The following is a 27,273-nucleotide window of genomic DNA, read 5'->3' on the forward strand; positions in this document are numbered from 1 at the left end:
GTCACCTCTGTCTCCTTCTATCCACCATGTCCCCTGTATTTGCATGGTAATGGCCTTTTCTTTGTACTGGTTGGGTGGTAAATTAGGTGTGTATTTCATATACCTGTGCTCAGTTCTAAATATTGTCTTAGGGGAAGCTTTTAATACAGTACTGCGTGCCTGTGGTAGTTCAATTTTGTCTTCTGGTGGAGCAGTTTTTTTTACCTTTAAAACTTTGGTGAAACAACTAGAGGAACTTAATCGAAATAATTGCTCCTCAAACTAAAACTTTAATATGTATACACATAATTTTCATTTGTGTATATGTAGGAGGGAAAACAGGAAAGTGGAGGATTGGTTAAAGTCAGAATAGTAGAGACTAGAGTTTTATGGAAAAACTGAAAAATTGACTTGATCTCTCCAGTTAGTCAGCTCCCTCATGTCAAGTAAATTTCAGAGCAGGCTGCATATTGCAGATGAAAGATCCAAGCAGCCCCAAGTTTGAATTCAGCATCTGTCCCTTATTTGCTGCATGACTCCTGGTGAGTGGTTGAACTGCATCTGTAAGATGGGGTTAATGGCACCTGTCTTGCAGGGCTGTTCAGTAGATGTCCAGTGTCTGAAAAGGTTGTGCCTTTGTTTTTTTTTTTTTTTTTCCTATTCTATAAATTCTGGTACTTTATTGTTATTTTGGCAAACCTTAGTTCTGGGAGGTGTTTCTATGAGCCTGCTTTTCTTTTCTTTTAAAATTTGTTCTCATCAGTTCTACATGACAGTAGAATTCATTTTGACACATCATTCATGAATGGAGTATAACTTCTCATTCTTCTGGTTGTACATGATGTAGAATCACACCGGTTGTGTAATCATATATGTATGTAGGCAATAATGTCTGATTCATTCTACTTTCCTTCCTACACGTTCCTTCCTCTCCCTTCACTCCCCTCTGCCTAATCCAAAGTAAGCCTGCTTTTTCTCCTATAGTATATGACTCCTCAGTTCATCTGTAAGCTGAGAGTAAATACAGGTGCATCAAAGGTATACATGGAAAGAGATTGCTAGAGAAAGATTCTATTTTCAAACTATTTAAACAATGATTTTATATTTATACACATTTCTTAGAAAAAGATGAAGTTTTATGCCCCCTCCAATTTATGATCTCAAAAAGAAGCCATTCTCATTGTAATTAAAGTAATTCTGACTTCTGGGGTATGTGTACACACACTAGTTTGTAACTGTGTTTTTGTATGTTTTCCAGAAAGAATCATCTTATGTAATAGCTGCATGACTGTATTCAGCCTCTAGATGGCAGTTTTGTATATATATTGGTAAGGATAGTTCGGTTGAAAATTAGCTGTCCTTTATACATTGACAATTAGGAGTCAGTGGAGTATGTGTGTGATCTGTAGAAGTGATCATCATGTGACTGTTACTCCTTAAGGGAAAGGTATTCTAAGTGACTCATTCTTTGTCTAGAAATTCCTTCCTCCCACCCATTCTCCTGGATCATTCATACCCACTTTCCTGCAAAAAGCCCATATTCTTAGTTAGGCTTCTGTTTAAACCTTGCCTTTTAGCTGTTTTCTGAACTAAAGTTCAAGGCTCTTGGCTTCAGGGACAGCTTATCTTAAGACGATGAAGACAGTCCATGTGTGATTCCACTGTCCTGTGTGCTGGGCCGTTGGACTTCTATCTCTTGGTGCAGCGTACCTTTATCTTGTACAACAGATGAATCCATTTTTCCTGGTTTCAAACTTCCCCTCCCTCCCCTTCTCACCCCTTGTTTGAAATAATATTTGATTTTGCCTTCCTGCTGGTTGGATTGGAGTGCTGGTCTCAATGCCATTGACATTTCAGGCAGGAAATGGCTTTTTCCTTCCTCCGAGGGTGTTATACTGCTCTGACTTCCATGACATGAGTTGGGGAGATATTGTACTTTCTGAATTGCCTCTTGGCTCTTTTGTAAAATAAGCTAGCGGAGCAGCTTTTGAAATCTTTAGAATTCATGTATTTAAGCTAGAACTTGTCATTGTTTTTTTGTTTCTAATTAAATGAGAGTGTTTGCTCTTTGATTCTGATTTAAGAACGAAGGGGATATGGTTAATGGATTTGATAGGAAGGTGACTGGGGCAATCATGTTTCTCCTTTTTAATATGCAGAGTGAAATTTGGAGCTTTAATGATTGACTATACCCATTTATTTACCAGTTTCTAAATATAGACTGTTTGTTTTTACACATAGCAAAAATGAGGTGAGGGGGGATCTACACTAAAATTTTGCTATTATATAAATTCAAAGAAGGAAGTACTCAACCAGTAAATTCCACTTATGTTCATTTCTGCTCATTGTGAAATAGAATGGTAAAAATGGGGTAGGGATAAACCAGAAGATATGTTTTCTTAGTTTGTTATTAATAAATCGTAAGGGATATTTGCATTCTCTGTGAGTCTCACTTCATTCCATCAATTAATAATGCTTTCTCCTGGTGAAGTGTGTTAACCTTTGTTTACTTCTATGTCCCTGGTGCCTGTATTGTAGCTGGCACATAATAAGTATTCAATCAACATCTATTATATGTAAGGGCCATGCAGTTGTGTTAAAGATTTCTTTGTCTACATTTTCTGGTGTTTTGTAACTTCAGTCTCTAAAACATATAAGAACTTATCTGATGTGATTGGGAATGTTTACTTTTTACACTGTTGTTATTGAAATGATCCTAATTAGTATAGGACCTTTCTTCTAAGAGGTCAGTACTGTTGACTTTAATAGGTTATGACTTACTTATTCATCAGGATGAAATCATTTCTAAGTAGTGGATTAGAAGCTGTTTCTAACTATTTCTTAGGGTGTGTCGGAGGGGGTTCCTCTCCTTGAATAGCTGGTCCCTCCAGGCTCCTGGGGTGTATAAGTAGCACACCCATGGCGGCAGTATAATATAAAAGGAATGGATTTTGCTTCAGAGTCAGACATACCTGGGTTCAAGTTCAGATGCTGGTGTTTAATAGCAGTATAACACTAAATAGCAAGTGATTTCTTGGAGAGCCATTTATTTTTCACTTTCAAAAAAAAGGCACAATGATAGTACTTCTTATAACTATTGTGATAAATAAGGGATGATTTAAGTGAAGTCCCTAGCATGGTGCTTAGTACATGAAAAGTAATAGATAAATCTTAGGTGTGGTGTGGGGGGCACAATTTGTAACTCCTGGTTTTTTTCTTCTCTCTCTCTCTGACCTGTTCCCCACCCACTCTACCTGGCATATGGTCCCTCTGGGACTTGCCCTTGTACTCTTGTTTTCCCCATAGAGGCATTGTTCCTGTGTCTCTATCCAAATGCAGAATCCTACAGATTTTAAGGAAAATGAGACTGAGCCTATTTTCCTTGGGAAGATATAAAATTTCCTACACATATTCTCTTATTTTGCTACTTTTCTGCTCTTTGTAGACATTTGAGTCTTGTAATCTCATAAACAGAATGCAAAGGTTGTCATTCTCCAAGATTATTCCGAACAGCTCTGGTCATATCTGTATAAATGAAGATCTACTGAACCTTGAACTCTTGCCCTTGGCCAGGAACTGCTAGGCATTGGTTTTCCTGCTCTGGAAGTTGTAAAGCACTTTTTATCAGTGGATGGCAGGTCCATTCCCCATGCCCTCATCTCCCTGTCATCCTACATGAGCACAGTGGGACAGGTTGTGCACACAGGCTGTGAAAATGTGTATTTCTGTGAGTGCTGTGGTCCTTCTTATCCTCTGAACTTGGCCCTTATAGTGTATAGTAGTGTGGATGGAAATTAGGGAATGAACTCTGGTCAACTGAAGATTTAGTTTTACAAATGAGAAAACCCCAGATCTTTGGAGATTGATTTAGAAAGTACTGTTAGATTCTGATCATGTTTGTTTCAGTGGGGTGGAGTTAGTTCTAGCATTTCCTTGTCCAATAGGAAGTGGGTAAATTGCCAAACCACTGAGATCACCATTGTTGACTCAGATTCAGGAATAAGATTAGGAAAGCTGTCGAGGAACCCTGGAATCAGCGCTGTTAAGAAGGCCATGAACTGACATCAGTGGTCCCAGGATCCTGGACAAGTTGTTAAATGATGTATTGCTTTCCACAAACTCTTTTTGGGGGGCAGCCTTGGAGGAAATAGGCTGGTGGGCAACAAGGTGCTCTGTGATAGATGGAGAACCATTTTCTGCCTTGTTCTTGGAGTGTGAGCGTGTCAGCCTAGAGAAAACTGCAGATCCTCGTTCCTGCTTCTCATGCTGATCCAGCTACAGCACTAAACAAGGGCAGATTCAGAGTGAAAAGAAGGGAGGGAGCTTCTTGGCAGATTTTCTAGAATTTGCTAGAGATCCTTTCTGTCTTCATCAGCTACCAGGCATTAGTTTTTAAAGGACCACTTTGATGCTTCACTCAGGAGGAAAGAGGAAATGGCCATGATGTCAGCTGCTGTGTTCCTTCAGCCCTAGCTGGTTGCTTTGTGGTAGAGGCGTGATTTTGGGGGCTGTGTGTGAGTGTGCTGATGGTGGCGTCCTGTGTGTCAGCGCCTGCGGGATATCTTATTCCCTTCTTAGAGATAATACACACTTACCCTTCTCCAGCCTTAATTTTGACGCTACTCCATACCTGCCATCCTCCCCTATTTTCCCCTGTGAGAACCACTAATTTTGGGAATATTTTCTTTGGGCCTGACACTTTGAAATGCCTGATACACTTCTCATTTAACTTTCACAGCATGCCCTGAAGTGTAACCCTGGTAACCCTGGCAGACAAGTAGTTGAACTTCTCTATGCTGCTTTTCTTAAAAATGCAGGTCGTTTGAGTGGCAGAGAGCAGAGCTGTTGCTTGTCTACCAGGGCCACTCAACTAGGAAGCCATTGAGTCAGGCTTACTAGTGAGGTTTTTATTGGTGAGAAGTCATAGCTCTTGGGTGTTTAAAAAGCAGGTTTTTTTTAATTGAGGTGTAGTCATAGTAAAGTGAACAGATCTTAAATCTGTATTATTATTTTTCTTTTGTGGTGCTGGGGTTGAACCCAGGGCCTCGTGCGTGTGAAGCAAGCACTCTACCAACTGAGCTATATCCCCAGCCCCTCTTAAATCTGTATTTTAATGACTATGGGCACACATCTGCATGCATGTGCACACACATTGGTGTAACCTCCTGATCAAGATACAGAACATTTCCATTGCCTCGAAAGCTTCCTGTGTGCCCTTTCCCAGACATTTCCCATACCCCTTTCTTAAACAGAATCACTCTTCTGACTTCTGTCGCATGGAGTTTGGACATCAAATAACTGGAATCATATTGTTTGTTGTGTTTTGTATCTATTTTCCCTAATCAAGTCTGAGATTCATTCATGTCACACTTAGCAGTAGTGGGTCCTTTATAGTTGTCTATAGTATTCCATTGTTTTAATTCACAACCTTTTATCTATTTTCTTATCAATTGATACTTTCATTGTTGCTACTTTGGGGCTCCTAGGAAAGAAATTACAAGCATTCTTGAATGTGCCTTTGGTGGATGTCGGCACTTGTTTCTCTTGGTGATCTATGTAGAGATAGAATTGCTATGTCACATGGCAGGTGTCTGTTTAGTTCTAGTAGATAGTGCCCAAGTGGTTTTATTAACTTATCTGCTGTATGAGCAGTGTATATGAGAGTCTCAGTTGTTGGTCATCCTTGTTACTATTTGGTATCAGTGGCCTTGTTAGTGCTATCAGTTCAGGAGGGTGTTTGTTATATCTCACTGTGGTTTTAATTACATTCCTCTAATGAGTAATCATTTGGGGTCCTATTATTCTTATTTGCAATTTGGAGGTTCTTTTTTATAGAGTGCCTTTTAAATCTTTTATTGGATTGGGTTGTTCAGTTGCACCCCACTCCCTTGTTTATTTGTAGGTATTTATTTTGGATGAGCGTCTTGTTGGAGATATGTATATATCACAAATATTTTTTCTCTCTCTGGTTTACCTTTTCATTCTAATAGCTTTTGATGAATACAGGTTCTTCATTTTGGTGAACTTACCTGTTTTCTTTCTTTATGATTAGTGCTTTTCATGGTCTTAATAACCAACTTAGTTGCCTTTTCATTCTCTTGAATGTTTTAAGGTAGAAAAGAAGGTGGAGAACTGCTGCTAGAGAAAGTAAGCCCCAGCCACACTGGTACTCTTGGATTCTTGTTTGAAAATTGACTGTTTGCCTTGGGTGATAATCCAAGGTCTCATATTTAAAAAGCACTTTAGTTTTACATAGCCCTTTATCATTCAATCCCATGGGTTCCTGGGCAGGAGCACACTGAGGTGTTTGTAAGAGTGCTTTTTTGTTTTGACCCTGCAGACTTGGGTGGTCAGGTTAAGTGCTCTGGGGCTCTGATACCTTCGCATTTGCCACAGGGGCGTCATGCACAAGGCTTTGTAACTTGATAGCTCTGTAATTATGGAAAAGGTATTGAACCTTTCTGAGCCTTGCCTTTCTCATCTGATAAGTGGGGTAATGAAAATATATTCACTGTATGACATAGCTTTGAAGTCTAAATAAATGAATTTATGTGGAGTGCCCACACAGCAGCTGGCACATAGTACTGGACTGTTACTGTTCTTTTTTTAAGGCATCTAATAGGATCACATTTCTTCATGGAGCTTAGAAAGAACTTGATCATTTATCCATTTCTCTTTCATTGTTTTATATTTCCCTTTCTCATTGCACATCTTTCCTCTCCCCCATCTCCCCCATCTCATTTTTGCTATGAAAACTCACCCACTGAAACACATCCCTCCTAGTCCTCTTTATTTTTTTCAAATTTTGAGACAGGGTCTCACTAAATTGTTGAGGCTGACCTTGAACTTGTGATCTTCCTGCCTCAGCCTCCTGGGATGACAGGCAGGTGTCACTGCACCTGGCCCACAAGGATTTTAAACATGAACTAAATTGAAAACCTGTAAGAAAAGGTGTGAAAATGTGCTGCTCTGAAGGGACTGACATGGAAGTATAGGACCACTGAGGGTTTTGTTTTGTTTTGGGGGTGGTGGTTCATAGGGGCATAGGGAACATAAAAATGGAAAGAAATCATTGCTTGGTTCCCAAATAGAGTGTTGATTTTTTGAACCTTGTTTCTAGGAAATTCACATGAAGTAGGAGATTTGTGTAATAGGGGTTTCAATCATAGTAAGTACTAGAAGCGATAGTACTATTTCCAGATGTACATTCTAGAGATTGAGAAAAAAATTATCCGAACTTGGGGTGGGTGATAGGATTAAAACTGAGTGTGTTGAATGCATTTTACTCACCATCTATCATCTACTCCACGCCATACTCTCCCTTCACCCTCCAGAAGCGAGCAAGATCACATGTGGAAAAGAACTTGTATTTTGATATATCTTCTTGAGATGAAAACAAATCCTGTTGACTTTCCTGGTCACCTAGGCCAAGTGACCCACCCTTGACAGCCTGAGAGTTTGTTTGAACTTCCTCTTTGTGGCTCTGGGTGGAAATTTCTCACTGTGTGCCATGAAGTTGATATGACATCTGCGAGGCCCCTGAGATCTTGGTATTTAGGCATCTCTTGTGCTCAAACTGTTTCCTAACAGGAAATGAACTGGAGATGTGTTGACTCCGTGACCTCACTGTAGAGAGGAGGGTGTCTTTGCTCTCCAGTGTGAGGTGACCAGGAAGGAAATGAGTCGGGTGGAGTGGGCAGCCCAAGCTTGGACCTCAAATTTAACCAGGATCACCTGGGGTTAAAATCCAAGTTCCCAGGCCCAGCCCAGAAGTCCATATTCAATAGGGTGGGGTTAGGGTGGGGTTAGTCTAGGAATCTCCATTTTAATGGATTACCCAGTTCAGAAGTGGGCGGTACAGGGACAAGACCTTGAGTAACACTCAAAGATCAGGTTCAGGGACTTGAGAGTTCTGCAGTAGATCATAGCTTCAAAGCCATCAGCTTCCAAGTATCTGCACTTGCCTTTTTTTTTTTTTAAATTTATATATGACAGCGGAATGCATTACAATTCTTATTATACATATAGAGCACAATTTTTCGTATCTCTGGTTGTATACACAGTATATTCACTACAATTCATGTCTAAAAACTGGAACAAGACAGGGATGCCCTCTTTCATCACATCTATTTAACATAGTTCTTGAAACACTGGCTAGATCAATTAGATGAAACAAATTAAAGGGATACACATAGGAAAAGAAGAACTCAAATTGGCACTATTTGCCGATGATATGATCCTATACCTAGAAGATCCTAAAAGTTCCATCAGAAAACTTCTAGAATTAGTAAATGAATTCAGTGCACTTGACTTTTTGAAAGGTGAAAGGGGAGAATCAGTCCACTGTGTCCTCATGACACAGGATCTGTTTTGTGGAGCCCTGGCTGCCACACTCATGGAATACACTCATGGAATCTGGTACACTAATTGGCTGATAGTGGGACATGGGCATTTGGATCTGAGAAATGAGAATTTCTGAGAAGTTAAGGGAGAGCCCTTGTAGGTACTTGTGGTGAGTGGGGTTGTTCCATCTTTGTAGTCAACTTTGTGTTAGATAGTGCCAGCACCCAGTATGGCCTTCAGAAGAATGACCATCTCTCAGGAATCACTGTCCCTCCCATCCTCAACACACACTCCCTCCAGCCATCCACCCGCCCTCTCTCACCCCCACACACTCTCCCACAACCTCACCCCCCACACCCCCATGTGCTCATATACCCAGGCACATGTGCTCACCCACTCTTCCCATGCTCCTCACAGCCCCAAACCTCCATACTTACATGCTCACATCTTTGAAAACCTTTTTCTCAGGGGATGTGGAGGGATGATCAATGAAAAGATGGAGACATAATATTTAAAATATGCTAAACAAAAACAGGTCTGTCCTATTTATTGCAACTGTGGACATCAACCAGGAGCAGAGAGGTTCTAGGAAGGTTGGAATGAACAGGCTTGTGTGTTTGGGGGCCCGACCTCATGAGTTTTTAGTACTGAATTGCTTGGGGTTCTCAGCAGAATTTGTGGACTTAGATGGCAATTGGACTTAGTTCTCACTCAGTAGATCTCTTCCTGCCTTTCAGGCTTTCTCAGACTTAAGTCTGAGAAGGTTAAAATCAGCAATTCTTAACTTTTTTAAGGTTTGCAGTACTGTTTGAGATTTTTTTAAAAAACTGGGGATTGAACCCAGAGATGCTTTACCACTGAGTTACACCCCTACCCTTTTTATTTTTATTTTTAATTTTGAGACAGGGTCTTGCTAAGTTGCTTTGAGCTTGTAATCCTCCTGTTTTAGCCTTCCAAGTCTCTGGGATTACAGGTGTGTGCCACTGTGCCTGATTCCTCTTTGAGAACCTGATGGATATTTTGAATTGCTCTTATAGAAAAATACATAAGAATTTGGAGGGAAAGTGGTTATAGTTATGGACAGTCTGGGATCTCTCTGTGACCCTAAATAAAGGGCTCCTACCTCATTCAGCAATTGAGCTCCTATATTTATGACACAGTCCTCTTTCTCGTGGAGTACCACTCATAATGGGAACACAACAAATGCCATTTGATTTTGTGTGTGTCCTTTCTGGAGGCTTGTGCTCAGTTGTAAACAGCAAGCAGTTTTCAGTGAGAGTGGAAAGAGCTAATGTCCATAAAGCACTTAACCCCAGATATGGTAAGTATTCATTAAAATCTATGTACACTTAATATAATCTTAATTACAAGCTGATTGACTACATTAAACTTCTCTATGTCAAAGCAACTTAGAAGCAATGGACTAGATATTAGGAGATCAAGAGGCCTCCAGCTTGGACATTTTTCCCTTTTCCCTGAGTCCATTGACTCCATTCACTTCAATAAATACTTATTGCATTTATCCTGTGAGTAAAGTACTCTGTTGAACATTCTGAAGAAGAGAAATGAGCAGGGTTCCAAGCAAGGAAGGAACTCTAAAGGGATCTTGTTACTCCCGTGTCCTTTACCAATATCTCTTGTTTCTTCTGCCTTTCTTAGGGAGGAGGGCTTACTGAGAGGGATTTGGGAAGGCGGCTTTGCTTTATGCACTGGAAGGTATCTTAGAAAATTTGAGTGCTGTGCCTCTCTTTGTTTTGTTGGCCTCAGTAGCCTCTCACTCTGGCGAGTGGGTATTTTTTTAAGGTTTACCTTTGCCAATCTCCATGTGGCACTGGTTCATGTCTGTGTCCCTCCTTTCTCCACAGGCCAGGGGTTATCACCATGCAGGCTTTGTCAGAAGAGGACCGGAGGCTCTGGATGGAAGCCATGGATGGCCGGGAACCTGTAAGTAACAATTCAGGGAAGCAGAGCAAGAATAAAGATCCTGAGTTGTTTATTGCTTCCTTAGTTCAGTGATTTTTGCTGTTGCTCTAAAGCTCTGAGTGTTTGAAGCCAAGGTACCAGAGGTAGTTTTTTATTCCTGGGGTAATTTTTGTGGATTTTGCTATTGCTTCTATGAGTATGTAGTTCTTGAATTTTGGCCTTTCCATCCCAAGGTAGAAGTTCTGCATGGTGTTACCCCAAGGCTCCCCCTTTGCAGAGGCAGGTATAATGAACTCTCTTAAAGGAGGCACAGCCCAGTCTGGCTCACTAAATGTTCATTGCCTTATTGAAGTAGGATGCAAAACCTTATTCAAACCCATTTTAATGGGATAAATGATCATAAAAGTGTGAACAGGTTGTAGGGCATCTTCCATTGCCTTGTCCCTTTGCCATAGAAACTAATATTCCATCATAAACATTGGGATGTTTTCTGGGTAGGTGGAGGGAGTTAAGACTGGTGTTTTGGTCTGTGCTGCCATTTCACAGACGCTGGCCTCAGCTGGGTGATTTCATCTTGTGGTTGTTATGCATCTTGTGACATAAACCCACATAAGAGCTCCAGGCAAGTCCCAGAACAGTCCTCTTATCTTGATGCTAAGGTTCTCAACTTCAGTGTCCAGCTAATTTCAAGTTTACAAAAATCTTAAGAGTACAGTCTAGCCATGTCTCACCAATAAAAGACAGAAAGACCCTACTGGGCCAGAGGGGCCAGTAATTAACACTCACAGAAGTACTGTTCAAGCAGAGAAATGTATGCAAGGAAAAAGCAGGCTGTGGGCTTGGTGTGCCACACTGGGTGACCAGTACAGACCATCTTTGTTCCTTTGTGTGTGTCTCTCTTGGCCTGCTCTGGTGAGGGGCTTTGGCAACATAGCTGCAGGTACCTTCCTACTTAACTTTCTTTATAAACCTTGGTCTCAATTTGATCAACCAAACATGAATAAATAGAGTTTGTATATCATTTAATAATATAGAACAAGGTTTAAAGAACTATTTAAAGATCTAGGCACAGTTGTCTAAACCATAATGAAACATTGTTTAATCTTAATTCTTTCCTGGACTAAAATATAATATAATTATATTATGTTTTTCTGTAATTAAGTTTTTCTCATAAAAATGCTCTAAAAAGCAGATACACATTTCTACCATTAAGGCTTTTTAGGCACAATCATTGCTTCATGTTAGAGGCCTTTGAAAGTAGGTTCTTGAAAGTCCTCATTTTTGCTAGCATCCCTTTTTTAATATTTATTTTTTAGTTATAGCTGGACACAATACATTTATTTATTTTTTTATGTGGAGCTGAGAATCAAACCTAGGGCCTCGAACATGCTAGGCAAGTGCTCTACTGCTGAGCCACAACCCAGCCCCTGCTAGCATCTTTTGAGCACGTTTTAAAATGTGTTAGGCACAAGATTGGGTATATTATATCTCTTAATCCATTTATTTCTCTTCAGTGCCTTAAGAAAGAAGTGTTACGATTTCATTTTATAGATGAAGAAACTGAAGTTTAGAGAGTTAAATAACTTGCACCAAGTTGCACAGATAGTAATTGGCTATGTTAGTCAGCTACAGGCTGGTTTGCTATATAGTAAAGAAACTCCAAAGTGTCGTAGCTTAAGGAAGAAAGAAGTGTATTTGTTTCTGAGAGCAGAGGTGGGTTGCTCATCCCTTGTACTGTCCTTCTGTCAACCTATGGCTTCTCAGCTTGCTCTAGTTAGTGCCATTTTCCAGCCAGAAAATGTAGATGAAAGCACCCAGGGCAGCTGGACGTCATGGTTTCATGCCTCTAGTTCTGGCTGCTTGGGAGGCTGAGCAGGAGAACTGCTTGAGCCCGTGAGTTCAAGACCAGCCTGCCCAACATACTGAGACCTGGATTCAAAACAACCAACCCAAACCCAAACACAGACACATAAAACAAACCCCAAACCAAACACATCTCCAGGGCAAGTATTTTGAAGGACCCAGAAGCAGAAATCTCACTTCCGTTATTCAAAACATAATGATTTGACCACAGCTGTCTGCAGAGGAGAATGAGAAATCCAGACTGCACATAGGCACCTACCAGCCCCCCGACACAATTCAAGGAAGAAGGAGGGAAAGATGCTGTGGGTATTGGCAGTCTCCACCGTAGTGGCACAGCTGGAATTCAAACCCATGTCTGCCTCTAGATATGTTTGGTTTACATCTGTATTAAACTGTCCAATTGCCTTCCAAGAATTCTTACTCAACTAATTTTTATAATACTTTCTCTGACTCTCTCTCTTTTCCTTTCTTTCTTTCTTTCTTTCTTTTTTTTTTTTTCATTACTGGGGATTGAATTCAGGGCACTCGACCACTGAGCCACATCCCCTGCCCTATTTTGAATTTTATTTAGAGATTGTGTCTCGCTGAGTTTGCTTAGGGTCTCACTAAGTTGCTGAGGCTAGCTTTGAACTTGTGATCCCTGCCACAGTCTCCTGAGCCACTGGGATTACAGGCATGTACCACCATGTGTAGCTCTGACTCTCTTGAATGATTCTTAAAACTTATAATAAAGGAAATACCCAGGAAGAACAATTCTGCCGTAACATGTTATTTTTGGTGGCCATAAAAAAAAAAAAAAATCCCACTATTATTCCTCACCCTCACCAGGCTGAAGTTCTGAAACTGCTTCACCAACTCCATTTTCAGCCTCTTGCAGCCCTCCCTGCCCTTGACATTTCTTCTTTGTCTGAGTGTAATTGGTCTCTTATTATCCACTTCAGTTTTCCTATAGATTGGCATCTGGCCTCTGTAGATGGAAAGTATAGTATAGAAAGAAACATCTCCTTGCTCCAGATCGTACACATTAAAAACAAGTTTAAACACAGAATAATTCTGTGTCTAAACATGATATAAAATTATGTCCTCCCAGGAACATAGAGCTTGCATTGAAAACCATACTTCTGTGTGTTTAATTTCCTGAGGAGAGAGAGGAATACACACGAATGATTGACTGCGTGATAAACACTAGGCGTGATTTTGCCTCCCAGTGCTAGGGCCTCCAGTGAACATTACTGGAGATGTTTGCCCAGTAGACAATTAGCAGCTCCAGTTTTAATCACTATTTCTCAAATTAGTTAAATCTGTCCCCTGGGAGTTTTGGCTTTCTCTAACTTGCTCTTTCTCTTGCTGGTCTTAGAGCATTCCCTTATTTCAGGGAGATGTTAATGGGGACACCTGTCTTCTGTTTTTATGCTTCTATCTCATTTGTCCTGTGACAGATTATTCAGTGTTGAGAGACTTTTTCTTTTTCTTTGGAGGTGGGAGTAATTTTGGTTTTTGTTCTTTTTTTGTTCTCTCATTGTTCAGCAAAGACTTAGAATGGCTGGTTGGAAAAGAAAACCCGAAATGAACCCTGAATCAGTTGATTTCACAACATTTTAGTTAATTGTTACATAAATCACAGTTTTTAGCACTCAGTCACATTCTAGTCTAAAGAAATGTTGAATAGCTTATATGTTATTAATGGACATATGCCAGAACTTAGGGAACTTAGGGTTGTGGCCCTACGTTGAGTATTACAGATTTTTACCTATGTAGCAAATTGGAATCCTTTCGGTTCAAATGAAGGAGACCCAATTCAAACTGGCCTGAGAAAAATCTAGGTTTATTGGATTACGTAAATGAAAAATTTGGGGTATAATGGTTTCCGGCCCATCTGAGTCTGGTTTACATAATATTTGGAGTTGGTTTCTTATTTTGTGCGGCTTCACATTCCAAAATGTTTTTTTCCATGTAGTGGTGAGATGTTTCCTCACTATTGCAGGCTTACATGCTATTTTAAGAACTGGGGTCAAATAAAATTTTTCTGCAACAGGCCGAATAGGAAGTATTTTCAGCGTGGTGGGCCATGTTGCAGCTGCTTAACTTTGCTGTAGTAGTTTAGAAGCAACCTTAATATATAAATGAATGGTATGACTGTGTTTCAATAAAACTTTATTTACAAAAACAGATAGCAGGCTGGATTTGTATCATAGGCCTGTTCATGGATTCCTGATCTGTAAGTATAGTGTAGAGTGAGCTTTTATAAAAGAATTCTAAAGAAGTCCTATGTTTGAATTTTATTGAATGACATACTTGGTCCAGAGGATGGGGTAGATAAGTGACCAGTCCTCACACACTTGTCCACTGTTGGCTTCCCCTGAGAGAAAAAGCATTGCTCTATGAGGGAGGTGGGTGGACACTAAGTAGGCAGAAATAATACAGTTTCTCCTTACTAATGAACCTCTCTGAATATAAAATTTATTAAATTTTATATTCAGAGAGGTTACTCTTTGTCACATGGACAAGGGAAGAAGTCATGTTTACTCCTAGCTGCATATTTAAGGTGAAAGACTGAATGCTTCCCCCTAAAACTGGAGATAAGACAAGGGTGTTCCTTTCACCACTCTTATTCAACACAGTCCTGGAAATCCTAGCTGCTAGAGTAGGACAAACAAAAATAAAAGGCATACAGATTGGAAACTACCCTGATTTGCAGATAACATGATTGTGTAGAAAATCCCAAGAAGTCCACAAAAATCTTCCTAGAATTAGTAGGTGAGTTCAGTAAGGAAACAATATAAGATAAACACATCTCTAGCAATCAGTTGTATTTCTGTAACCTAGCCATAAACATATGGAAATCAAAGTTGGAAACTGTACTCTTTGTAGTCACTAACTTCAAGAATGAAATGCTGAAGTATAAATCTAATTAAACATGCAGAGGATGTGTATCTATTACAAAGTGTTAATGAATAAAGATATAAATAAATGGAGAGACATACTGTGTTCATGGATTGAGGATTCAACATTGTGAAGATGCCAGTTCTCTCCAAATGAATCTTAGGTTTAATGGAATTTCTGTCAAGATTTTTTTTTATAGACATGGACAAGTTTATTCTAAAGTTTATATATAAATGTCCAGAAACTGGATTAGCTAAAACAATTGTGAAGAAAGTGGGAGTAATCATTCTATCATATTATAAGGCTTCCTTTACATTTTCTACATAGGTATTTGGGGCAGGGGAACACAAACACTCAGACCAAAATAACTTTTGGATATATTTTTTCAATTGTCACACATTTATTAAGGAAACTTCCCAATAATAAGTGAAGAGGTATCATAGTATATCTAACATACAACAGTTTTAGAACAGCTATTTATGAGTTGAAATAAAATGTTCTGGGTGGTTTATTTAGGATAAGATTTTAGAAGTGGTGACACTGGTCATCTTCCATAATAGATCTAATAAAGAAACTAAAATAAATTAAAACCATATCTGATTTACCTCACAACCATTTCAGTTTGGAGTTTTCTTTAAAATTAAATAATAAATAAATAATTGAGACACAGTAATTTTTAAAAAACAAACCGGAAAAGAGTCCTTTTTCTTTCTTAATTATCCTGTAGGTGGATAAAATACAAATGCTAAAAGGTTAAGATTTAAAATTCTTTTCTATAGGAACACGACTATGTTTGAAAGGCATCTTCCCCTATAAAACTTACTTCATATCAGTAACTTGACCTCTTTGCAACAAGAAAATGTATAAGCAAAGAAGGAGAAAAGGCAAGTCTCACCAAAATTAGAAAATGCTTAACAGAAACAAAACACCTCTTCAGCCCAGAAATGGAGGAGACTGCAGATTACTTTAGTGATTTGCACTTGCAAAAAATCAGAACTAAGAGAAAAATCACAAAAATGCCTTAAGTGATCAAAGAAAACAAGGCAGTTTTATTATTCTTAGTAGAAAATCAAATTGAGACCTTGTCTCTCTAAGACCACATAAAACTATAAGGTCCATGAGGGCAGGGACCATGTCAAATCTTACCTTCATATCCTAGGTATCTATATAGTACCTGGCAACAATAGGTGCTTAATAAATGTTTCTTCAGGCTGAAGGTATTAACTTTTGGATGCTGATAAATCCATTAGTTCATATTTTCACCACTTCATTCATTTGGGGCGTCTAAATATAGGATTACATGGCCTCTTTCAATCTTTTGTCATTATTATTTAACTTTGGGTAGTAGGATTTTTGTGAGAGGGACTTTGAGCTTTCATTTCTGAGGTGAGTTTTTCACAGCAAGTGTTAATCTTGTCATTTAGTAACAAGAACTCTGGCTTTTACTTTGTGATTGGCATTGGTTGCAATTACATTGTCATACTTAGATTTGGGGAGCATCCCATTCCTAGCTATAATGTAAGGGAGAAGTCTTTCCCTAGAGTTAAAAATGTAGTATTACTCCTCCAGAGACTTTTCTGTGCATTATTCCTGTACATATACATCCAGAAATGAGTTCCTATGTTTTATAGAATTTTTGACATAGCTTTATCATTAAACCTTTAGTCATTCTTTAATCAATTGGGTTTTCAGCTTTTTATTACATCATTACAAACAATGATGTAATGTTCTCTACACTTCATTGGTTACCTGTTTGAACATTTTTTTTTCTAGGACACATTTCAAGTGGAATTGCTAGGTTGGGTGATATATACTTTTAATATTTTAAAAGATATTGCCAAATCATTCTCCCCACCAAAAAGTCCAGTCACTTGTGAGGATGTCATTTGCTCTACACCTTGACAATGCTGCGAATCTCTCTGTATGAATGTGTGCGTATCAGTTTGCTATTGGGAAACTATCGTGTTTCCCAATATTTGGTATCGTGTTTTATTTTCGTTTGTATTTCTCAAATTACTAATGAGATTGAAAATTGTTCTCATGTGTATTGGCCATTTGTGTTTCTTCTTTTTTATTAAAAAACGTACATTGAAGTACTTGGAACAGTGGCATGTGATTGGTGCTAAGTAAGGTATTATTTCTTTTTAAATTTTTTTCACATTTCTTGAAATTATACTCCTCATTTTTCTTCCCTCTGCTTTCAAAAATCCATGGTTCCATCCTTTCCTTAGTGGTCTTTTCTTAACTTACTTTCTAGCAGCCCACCCCCACCACTCAGGTTTGGAGTGGCGAATCATGAAGGGTGTTCATGCAGGCTTTGTGTCTCCCCTAAGCTGCTCTCTCAGTCCCCAGGCTGCAGGTTCCAAAAGGGAGCCTGTGGATGGACCATCTGCATCTCTCCATCCTGACAGCAGTCAGCAACCTGTTGTGCTTCCCCAGGTGCTACCAAGTTTCTTCTAAATTCTCCCATAGAAAATACCCCGTCCCTTCTCTGGGAGCCACAGGAACCATAGCGCCCACCACTGAAAGAGCTCTCAACCCCAATCACCCCCTGATAAGGACACAGCCTTCCAGATGGCTGAGGTGTGTCCTCCTTCAGCTCTTCTCCGTGATTCCATCTCAGAGAAGAGGTCAAAGATGCCCGTCACTCTCTGTACCTGTTCTAGAGGACACTGTTTTACTTCTTCCCTGATCTGTTAACACGGCATCCAACCTTGTATTTTCTGGAAGTTCCTGTCTTAACTACTGTCCAGCCTCTTCCCAGGAGGTTGGCATGAGTAAGCTGTAACTCTGAAGATTTCTACTGCCAGTTAGTTGCTCATTTGAGTCAGGATTAGGGCCAAATTGGTAGTACCTCCACTTGGAAGAGGACATTTTGGCAAGTCAAGAACTCATCAGAGGCTCTGGTTGTGTGTGTTTGTAATAGTTCAGTGAAAATAACTTTAACTTTTCATTTTGAAATCATTTCAGATTTATAAAAATGTTTCAAACATGCTGCAAAGAGTTCTAGAACACCCTTCACCAAAATACCCTAAATATTAAAGTCTTATATAACCATGGTATAATTATGAAATCAGAAAATTAATATTGATATAATATTATTATTTTTTTACATATTTTGTATTTTTTCACTTATCCCATTAATATATATTTTTCCTGGTCCAGGACCAATCTGGAACACAGATTATTTCACTTGTCAAATTACAGCAGTTTCATTTCACCTGTAGCAGTTAGAACCTTGGCTTTTTAAAGGAACATCACCATTACTGATTTTCATGTAGTTGACATCAGGACAGCATCCTATCTGTTCCAATTTTAGAGTGTATTCAGGGACTGTTGCTATTTTGCTCCCTCCTTCTAGGTAATAATTCATGCCTTTTCACAAACTGCTTACATGTCTTTCTCCCTTTATCTTCTTCCAGTGGTTCTCTGATGTGTATTAAATCTCAGGTTGGTGGATTTACTTATAATGCATCTATTTCTTTGTTTTTAAACATTTTTTATTTTTAACTCACATGTAGCAATTATGCATACTTATAGGGTACAGTGATTTCATTACATATATATAATGCTTGATGATGAGATCAGAAGAATTAGCAAATCTGTCACCTCAATTAAAATTTCTTTGTGTTGGGAACATTCAAAGTCCTCTCTACCAGCTATTTTTAAATATTCAATTAATTATTGTCTATGGTAGCCATCCTTCTGTGATGTAGAGCATCAGAAGTTATTCCCCCTATGCAATTGCACCCCTGTATACATATATTTATTTTGGATATATTGTCTTCTACCCTATTTGCATCGTAATCTTCTTTCTTGGGTAATTCACTGTGCTTCTTATCTATGTTGTATTTGTTGACTGAAAGACATTCAAGGCCATAATATGATCTTAATGGGCATTCCTTAGCGCACCCTTTCACCTCTAGCAGAAGCAACAATTACTGCTGGCACGCTCTCAAATGTTATGGCACTGATTCATGGGAGTGGAGATTATGATTGGATTAGTTTCAATTTTTTTTTTCTGTATGGGAAAGGCAGTTGATAAAGGAAAGATCCTTTTAAAGTGACTTTGTTCATTTGAAGAATGATTGAGCTGTATCTTAGGTCCATTTCTGCAGTTTACTCTTGTACACTAAAAGACAAAAAGTGGTAATATTTATTAGTGATCAAATAAAAAAAAAAGGTATTTAAAAAAAATCTGTTGACAGAACAACCTGGAGGCATTTTGAGTATTAGGAAGTCTGTGAATTAGGTTGTTTGCTTTGTGGTGAGGTGTGGAGCATGATAAGCATTTTTGAAAAATTGTGTTTGGGTTTGCTGAATCGGGCTCAAGTGTGGTCAAGCCAGAAGGTTTCGTGATGCCAGTGTTACCACATTCTTTTTAGTTGTGTTCCAAAATATCCTGCCCTATGACCCTGGAAGAAAACACCAGAACAAGTAAACACATCCTAAAAGTAAAGCCATTTTCTGGTATGGTTTGAAGAGTCTTCCCTTTTGGTTATGCCGAAAACAGTGCAGACTTGCGGTCTAGTGGTTATAGCCAAAGGTGGAGCAGGAGCTGCGTGGCCCTGGTGAGCGCAGCCAGCTGACAGTGCTCCCACACACTGTGTGGTCTTGACCCAGTGCCTGGAAAATCGAGGTTCAGGCATTCTTACCACTTTATTTTTAAAAGAAAGAAGAAGATGGGGTGGGGGGAACCAGAGGCCAACTAGAAACTCCTCAGGTTAGAAATAGGCCCTTTTGCAATTATTGCTAGTTTCTTCTTACCATAAATCTAAAATGAGCTTTAACTCAATCAGATTAGGAAAATCCCCAGCATTCTTGGGATTAACCGATGTGAACTTTTCGGGGGGGTGGTGGTGTAGTAGTTACGAGTACTGAACTGTATTGGAGGGCTTTTAACGTCCTGTCTTGGAAACACTGTGCTGAGATGCATGTCAGCCTTCTCGTCAGTCATTGGCTCTGCCAGACATTTGGATGGATGATAACACTCTACTTTGGCTGTTTCTCCCCCTAGTCCATACCTGAGTATGGATGATGGCTTGCTGAAAGTGAGGATTGGCTATGTCCTTGATATTATTTACATATGGAGCTTAGTGGAGTGCTGTGAAATATAAGCACTCATTGCTCATTGAATTAACCTGGAGGCAATAAGTAGGGTTCTGTTACTGGGTCTCTAATTGAGTTCATTTATTGAATGTCTTGGGTTCTTATCATTATTGAGTCACTGTAAACAAAAATCCATGAAGGAGGGATCTTGATGTTCTTAATCTTTCTATATGTCCAGCACCTGGAATGACCTCTGTGCAAGATCATTGAGTGTATATATATATATATATTTTTTTTTTTTAAGAATGAGTAAACAGATGTGGGCAGGGATGAAAAGGCAAAGACATGTTTCTCCTTTTAGCCACAGGCTTGGAACTTATGTCATGTACTTCCATCCTGCCCAGGAATCCCTCTTCATTTCATAGTGATTGCTGTTATATGGAAGGCACCAGGTGCTGCACCAGAGAAAGTCTCAGATCCAAAGGTCAAGGATTGGTCCAGGAATTTGTATTATTATCTGCAGTGCCTACAGTGCAATTAGGGTGTGAAAGTGTGTATGTGTATAATATGTATATGTTACTGGGTCATGTATATATATATATATATATATATATATACATATATATATAATATTTCTTGCCTTTTTGGTCATAAATTATCCATTTGTGAAAAATGGATAATTGTTTCTCAGAGGTCTGTTCCTAGGAGTCAGATTGGCATGTTATAAAAGAAAGTATGACCATCAATATCTATGTGGCTATGCTGAAGAGCCTAATAGTTGATAAATAAAGATTGGTCTTAGCTAGGCAAGGTAGTGTATGTCTGTAATCCCAGTGACTTGAGAGACTGAGAGAGGAAGATCATAAGGTTGAGGCAAGCCTCAGCAATTTAGTGAGACCCTAAGCAATTTAGGGAGATCTTATCTCAAAATAAAGAAGTTAAAAAGGCTAGGAATGTGGCTCAGTGCATTACCGGTACTAAAACAAACAAACAAACAAAAAAATTGATCTTAGCCTTGCATTTCCTGAAGTGATTTCTTTACTTTAGTTCTTTATTTAAAAATGTTAAAAATAGATAGTCTTTTAAAAAAAAGTGTGTATGTGTGTCTGTGTATGTGTGTGTATTATACCCTTCTGCTCTTCTGTGGGTTTGGGGTAGTATTACCCCATCAGAATCGGTGTTAAGAGGTTAAGATCAATCATACCCAGAATGTGAGCTATTTCTTTGCATAGGTGTATCCGTCAGTATTCGTATTTGGGTGAAAGTCTATTCATGACAGTTTTCTTAAACTCTAATTGCCGTGGAGTTGGTTTTGTCTGATGTCATCAGAATTAAAGCAGAGTTGGCATAAGCAGAGGAAATAGGCACAAAGGGAAAGTTTGAGAGGTGAAGGTGAAGTTGGGGGTTGCTGGAACTTGAAGGAATTTCACGATTTGAAGACCCAGGGCTTCTCACTCTGTATCTATGGGCAGATACAGGGAAGTGGATAGTGGTGATGCCTTTGAACCATCCTCCCTCCTCCCCTCCACCCTCAGGCACGGACCAAGAAAATCAACCTCATGGTTCTAAGAAGGTCTGTGAATCTGACCTTGTTTTAGTTAAACTTATTTCAGGCTGAATCATGACCAACACCTATTTTGATTCGAGAGGGTCCCCTTTCAAATAAAGTGGACCACAGAGATGGCTAGTTGAGTTACAGGAAGAAAAGGAGACAGCTCAGGAACATGGGCTGGGTCCTGTGAATGGCTGTGTCTGTTGGGAGAACCCGTCTCTCATACCCAGACTGGGCTACTCTTTTGGCATATTTTTTTGGTGGAGTGGTTTCTGGGGTATAGATGTTTGGGAAGTGGAAATGAGACATTTTCCCTAAAAGTTCCGTTGTCTTTGAGAGCCTGCCAAGGGAGTTGGGAAATGTAGAACGAGGAGAGGGGAAGCACCAGTCTCTGCTGCTTGTTCGGTCCTAGAACTTCTTGGCATGACTTAGGGTAGCAGGAGGACCAACCTAGGATTTAGCTTGGGATCTAATCTCATCAGCCAGCTGTGGACTGTGCCCAAATTAGCTACTTTTCAGGGTCTAAGGACTTCCAGGGCCAAGTGTGCCAGTCTTTAGCATCTTATCTGTCTTTAAAAGCGTCCTGCTCTGAGGCATGCAGCCAAGTCTCCTGATGAAGCAACCAGTCAAAATCTGGCCAGGCAGTTGAGGGTCCTTCCTCAGGGTAGAAGAGCAGAAAATTATTATTTTAAAAATGAATTCTGACCATTCTGTGGACCATTCTTCTGTTATTCAAAAGCAGAAACAGCTATTTGCTCCCAGGATTACCATTACCCTTGGCAATTGGCTATTACCATAGTTCAAAAACATCTTAACTGTATGTTATTTATTTATTCGTTCATTTATTTGTTTACTTATTTTTGTTTAAACTTTTTAATGATTCAGAAGATATGTTCCATCTTAGATTGCTCCATATTCATTGTCAGAATGATCAGATAAGGTCTGGAAAACCTCAGGATAACCAATTCACAGGTTGTTTTTATTTTTATTAAGATTCTGGTAGCCACAGTATCATGGAGAGGATACAACCTGTTACACCTTGCTCGAGCTAGTGCATTTAAGCTGTGCTGTGGTCTCACTTGACAAAAGGGGCACCCAGCACCAATCAGGATTTCCCCAGTGATTTCCACCGCCACTTTTATTCATTGACATACAAGAGAATGTGAGCTGGTTTTCAAAATTTGGAGCTTCTAGGATTCAATTCAGTGAATCATTTTGAGTGTCAACTATGTACCAGCTACCATGTAGGTGCTAAGAGAGTTTATGAGCAAACAGATTGGGCACCTGCATTGTCCATAAATAGTTTGCTTTTCCTTCTCTCTTTGAACCTTTGGCTCTGTGCATTGCATTGGTTAGTTATCTCAAACTGAATACTTTTGTCATTTTCAAAGCTTCCATGCAGAAAAAAGTTTGTGCACTAAATGTATTCAGATGTACACAGATGTGGTGCATCATGACTTGTGCACTCATTTCTCCTAGCTTTGGAGCTTTCAACAGCTTGCTTCAAAAGCACCTGCTTATTTGACTGTTTCTGTCCTTTCTCAGTCATGCTCTTCATGTCCTGACCCTGAGAACTCTGTCAGTGTCATGCCATCTCACTGTTTGGGCACTTGAGCCAAGATTAAAGCAGCCTGTTCTATATGGACAAGATTGTGCTTTTATTCTTATTTTAGTGAGGCAGAACTTTTAGGGTACCAATGGGCTTGAGAGGGAGACTAACCAAAAAAGTTTTACATCACTTTTTTTCCTCTAAGATACAGTGACTAGGTATTACTTCTGCTTGAAGGTAGGTTTCTTTACCTACCTATCTGGGATGAAGAACTGACTCAGTTTGGCTCCAGAGATGCCTTCCTCAGAACAGCTGGCTTCTCCATTTAGGGTGGATTATATACCAATGCTAAAATCTCATTCTTCAGACCTGGGTCTCTAATTGGTACTTCATCATAACAGTCTTGGTGGCTTTGGACCACTAGAGACAGATTTCCCCATTCTTTTATAGTTGTATGTGACAAGTAAGTATGCCATCTAAGCAAAAAGAATTTTTAAAGCAAGGGCTTTAAAAATACTACCTGTTCTGATTCTGCAGCCCATCTCTGGGAATGGCATTGAGACTTTGGGATCTGTTGTTAAAGATCTGGACAGTCATCTAGAGCTGCTTATCCCATTCTTTTTTATGAAGCAGAAGAAAGATAAGTCCTATATATGAGTTTTTCTGCAGATTTTTTTTTTTTACAGTGTCCACTCACTGTAGAGCCCACAACAGCCTGTGCTCCCCCTTGTCTGCCCCTGTAGTCAAGAGTTTTACCTGGGTCTGTCTACCTGCTGCTGCTGGTAGAGTCCCTTTGTTCTTGTAATTGGAAATTCCCAAGGTTACCTCTTCTCTGTGTTATAAGTATGGTTTGTAATGAATTACCCTGCCCATCCAACCCCAAGCCTTCTGGAGTCATTTAACTGGCCCTGTTTTCTCTTTAGCTCTCATTTTTTCTTTCTTTCTAAAAATGCTCAGCTTCCTGATAGTCCTGACTCTCCAGCTTCCCATCTGGGTCTGTTGTGCCTTTCCCTCCTGGCAACTTGCCAGGTCCCCTGCCTAGCTCAGTAACTTTTTTGGATAGTACATTATCTGGTATACTGTAAGTAGCACTTGTACATATTCAAAAGTGTATGGAACTTGACTAATGTCCAATGGTGATATGAATCAATTCAGATGTCTTTTAGGTATATTTATGCCCACCTGATTATACCTAGCCCCACATTCTCATGGAGATATTGAAGTTTCTGTCTTAGGTTTTTGTTCAGGAGCATACAGTATATACCTTTATGCTGAGTTATCTGGTAGAGAGCCAACTCCTGTGTTGCTTAAATGTCATCAGTTCAAAGGTACATTGCCAATTTAATAATTACATTTGGGAAGCAAGGAGGACACATTTTATTAAATATAAAAAAGCATTATAAGATGCATTCCAATTTCAGAAGGGGAAAAAAGTGTTTTAGAATCAAGAAAATGCGGTACCAGTAAATTCCTAGTAATGTGCTGTGATTGGTCTGGAGGACTGAATAGGAAAGTTATGTAGACCCCATGGAGTAGGATCAGAGGCTCTTTTAAGAATTCAGTGAGTTCTGTGGACTCTTTAAGAAATGAATGCACCCACAAAATAAATTTTGAGTAACTCTTGCATGGATTTATGGATCTTCTAAATCTACCCAGGTTTTAAATCTCTGACATCAGCATTGTAGAATAGCATATCCTTGTTTGACCCTGCTGGGGAAACTCTCCAAGGAATGACTGAGGAAGAAATTTTGTAATGTTTTATGTCAGGGACCTTGTATTTAGATTATCAAAACCAAAAGACTCTATGCTTTTAAGAGGGAAAATGGAAGCAGACAATGACCAGTTCCAGACGCTAGTTTTCTTGTAACCTGTCTCTGGCCAGAACACATCTCAGGCTGTTCTCTGCACCTCTAGCAAAAGCTCAATGAATCTTTTCAAAGCTTGTTTCTTGTTTGGCTCCACTTGCTGGGAGCTAGAATCTTGGCTGCAGAGTGAGTGGAGTCGGCCAACCTGGGTCCCTCTTTAGAACAGTCTCTGGAAGGATCCTTTTACCCAGGACTTTTGAAGGAAACGAAGGATTAGTTAGGAAGGCTTAAACCCATTCTATACAATGAAGCCATTCATGGAATTAAGCATAATTATGGGGTAGGAATCTTTGTTTATCTGTGATTTCATTATCTGAGTCCCTGAAGTTATGAGTTTACCTAGGGAAGCAGAAATTATGATAAATTGAAAACTGATGATGGACCACAGATAAGATTAATCACAGCTCAAACATTTCTCGCTGGTTAGTACTTTGCTTTATTTTAGGGTTTCTTACCTGTGTCCTGGTCTGTCACTGAATGGTCAGTGAACAATCAAAAGCAGGCAGCAAGCCATTTTAAATCTTACAAAGATGCAGGGGCTGGCTGCAGGAGCGCAAGCCTGTAATCCCAGAGGCTCCAGAGGCTGAGGCAGGAGGATCTCAAGTTCAAAGCCAGCCTTAGCAACTTAGTGAGATGCTAAGCAACTTAGTAAGACCTTGACTCAAAATAAAAATTTTTAAAAATGTTTATTTTTTTTGTAGGAGTTGGACACAATACCTTGATTTTTATATATTTATTTATTATTTTTAATGTGGTGCTGAGGATCAATCAAACCCAGGGCCTCACACATGCTAGGTGAGCACTCTGCTGTTGAGCCACAACCCAAGTCCTCAAAATAAAATTTAAAAAGAATAGAGATGTAGCTCAGTAGTAAAGCTCCCCTGGGTTCAATCTCCAGTAAAAAGAAAAGGAAAAAAAAAGAGAGAAAGAGAGAGAGAAAGAAAGACAAAGACACAGGGTTTTGGGAAATCCATAGAAGTCAAGGCCTCTAATACCATAGAAAAGGTATTTGGTATTAGAAGCCTTGACTCATGTTAATAGTCATGCACAAAGGAACAAAGGAAGATCTGGCAATATCTAAACAGTTCACAATTGCCCAGGAGGAAGCATGGGACAGCAACTTCATAGGTCCTGGATAGGAATAGCAGGATTTGGATCAATGGCTTAAGAATGGACTTTGGGGAAATGGAAGAAGCTCACCATGTTTTCTTTTTTTGTTTTTTTTTTTTTCTTTCAAAAATAACTACCGTTTTAGTGGTGCTGTTAAAGTCAAACTTAAAAACTATCTTACAGAATTATGATAAACTCTTATAGGAAAACTGTCTTACATAAACATTTATTTTACTCTTTTCAGATTTACACATTTGTAGTAAGAACTTCAAATCTTACTTCATTATAAAGTGACCATAGGAAAGTTATGTCTGATTCACATCATGTACAACTGCAAGAATGGCACTCTAATTAGAATAAGTTATATCCCATGTATGTATAAGGTGTCAAAATACACTCTACTGTCATGTATACCTAAAAAGAACACATAAAAACAATAATTAAAAAATATAGAGAGCGACCTTATTTTGATTATTTATTTTTTATTATTTTCACAATAACCTCCACTCCCACCCCTGCTTACCTCAAGAGAACCATTTGACATAAAACAGTGGTCCTCATGGTAAAGGAATTCTCTGTGAGGCTTTGTCTCTGTACCAGTTGTCCTGTGGTAACAGGCCCTCTTTGCTATATACTAAATGATGCACAACAGGCTGTGGGTTTTGACATAGATTCTAGACCCTCCTCCCTATGGAGAGTCTCTGCTCTGGCTTGAGCTAGACCTCTGTGCCTCACTATTATTTCCTGCCACTGGTGTCAGGAAGCCTCTGCTTGCACTGCAGCGCACACTGCTCTTTATAGAGATACTCTGGCACCTGAGCCACGGTCAAATTCAGCTTCAGTACAGGGACTGTACTAAGGGGACTGTGCTTATCAAAACACCACAGGCCTACCCCCAGCCCGGGTCCCCCCCTTCACACTTGACCTTGTGCACAGGCTCACGTCTCAGTCTGCAAAGGTACTTGAACTGTGGTATGAGCCTTTGAAATATGCTTTTCTAGAGGGACTTTTAGTCCACGGTGCTTCAGTTAAGAAGACTTTCAACTTTAACAGGACTTGAACATGTTTGAAAATAACAGATGGAAGTAGGTGTGAGGGCCCTTCTCTCTATTTATTTTAAAATAAAAATCAATTGTGAAAAGTTCAAAGGACAGATA

General features: G+C 39.3%; 1 protein-coding gene across 8 annotated transcripts in view; it reads left to right on the forward strand.

Annotated features, from left to right (window-relative positions):
* Arhgap26 (Rho GTPase activating protein 26) overlaps positions 1–27,273 on the forward strand; it is a 415,947-nt gene that overhangs the window by 153,489 nt on the left and 235,185 nt on the right. For all 8 annotated transcript variants that reach the window (XM_078047074.1, XM_078047111.1, XM_040273751.2 and 5 more), the window contains exon 11: positions 10,188–10,266. In XM_078047074.1, coding sequence (XP_077903200.1) covers positions 10,188–10,266 — 79 coding nt within the window. The remainder of the gene's footprint in view (positions 1–10,187; positions 10,267–27,273) is intronic.

Source organism: Ictidomys tridecemlineatus, chromosome 1 (genome assembly GCF_052094955.1).
Source record: "Ictidomys tridecemlineatus isolate mIctTri1 chromosome 1, mIctTri1.hap1, whole genome shotgun sequence".
NCBI lineage: Eukaryota > Metazoa > Chordata > Mammalia > Rodentia > Sciuridae > Ictidomys > Ictidomys tridecemlineatus.